This window comes from Rhagoletis zephyria, unplaced genomic scaffold (genome assembly GCF_001687245.7).
Source record: "Rhagoletis zephyria isolate East Lansing unplaced genomic scaffold, Rhagoletis_zephyria_1.1 Rzeph_scaffold_71004, whole genome shotgun sequence".
NCBI lineage: Eukaryota > Metazoa > Arthropoda > Insecta > Diptera > Tephritidae > Rhagoletis > Rhagoletis zephyria.
In genome coordinates, this window is record NW_016228055.1 from 1 (window position 1) to 1,304 (window position 1,304).

A 1,304-nucleotide genomic window follows, 5' to 3' on the forward strand; every position below is an offset into this window, starting at 1 on the left:
AAAAAAATATATGCAAGCATTTTTTCACATACCTTCAGCTGTGGTATCTAAATTAAATAATAAAAAAAGTTAAATTATCTATAAAAATGTAGTGGCAAAGTTATTTTACCATGACCAGCGACCATGAAGGTATTGACTTCGTCAAGAATATCAGTTTCCGTAAATTCAAGAGGATTCTTGAAGTGTGTGAGCAAAAGTGAATCAAGAAAAGGGTGCTTATCTTTGACTAGTGGCTCTTCGGTGGTCATCTCGCACTGGTTTTCCTTTTGAAGTTTGTTTTGAATAAACTCTTTTCGCTCTTTAATCACTTTTTTCACAAACTGATGAATTTTACCCATAACACGTCGATTCTCTTTGCCATCAGCCGACAGATTGTAGATGAGATCACTGCGATAAAATGGATTCACAAAACGACCCACCAGTTGCTCAGTGGCAATTTCAATTGGTCTTCTGTAGGCCTCCTTATCATCAGTCTCCGACTGTGCACCTACATTGGTACCCATGGCAGTCTCGCAGATTATATCCAGCGCCATATCGCATATGAAGCCACGAATGTCGATTTCCTGGTTGGGCGATTTCTCCACTCGATTCAATAGAATTTTCACATTTGAATTCATAACTGGAGCAAATGATTCAAGCAGTTTAAAGTGAAAAGCCGGCGTCAGTGCTTTGCGGTGCCTCCTCCAGTGGTCTCCAGAACTGGTGAGCAGGCCGTTGCCTAACCAGGGTTTCATGTAGTCGTAGTGTTCACTCTTTGTGATGTTAATCGTGCTACTGACCAGACTTTCCACAGTGTCGGCGCGAAAAAAAACTACCACCTTCTGATACCCGATATGCATTGCTATGAAGCCGGGACCATTCCGAAGACTTTCAAACTGAAACACAGCACAAATCATCTGAATGGCGCCTGTTTTAAAAATTAATCATTGGTTTTTTTGTATAAATCAAGTTGATATACATTTTCAAACCTTGAGGAATGGGCAAGTGTCTCATCGAGTAGTAGTAAGAATCGACATTGCCAAGCAGTAGCCCTGCAAAGCCAGCTGTGGGCAACTTGGGCAGCTTGTTAAAGCGTTCTATTATCTGCAACTCGTGGATCACTCGAGTAATAAAACGGTATATCAAGTACACTAAGGAGCTGATGATAATCAGCCTCAACGGAGTTAGAAGTGGCAGTATGTGAAGTAATGAAACCATTTTTTGACGTAAAAATTATTATTCACGTTTTGAAATCAGTTTTTATATAAAATTCGTAGACATAAAATGTCTGTGCGACATCAGCAATACACTTACGACAATGGTGT

At 40.0% G+C, this 1,304-nt stretch overlaps 1 protein-coding gene across 1 annotated transcript; it reads right to left on the reverse strand.

Moving 5' to 3' along the window:
- Positions 1 to 32: 32 nt before the first annotated feature.
- Positions 33 to 617, reverse strand: LOC108357131 (cytochrome P450 4V2-like; the record flags this gene model as incomplete). The annotated part of the gene is made up of 2 exons (XM_017608225.1): positions 110 to 617; positions 33 to 47 (listed from the first exon to the last, which is right to left on the reverse strand). Coding segments are annotated over exons 1-2 (523 nt in total), but the record flags the coding sequence as incomplete, so codon positions are not given.
- Positions 618 to 1,304: the final 687 nt, after the last annotated feature.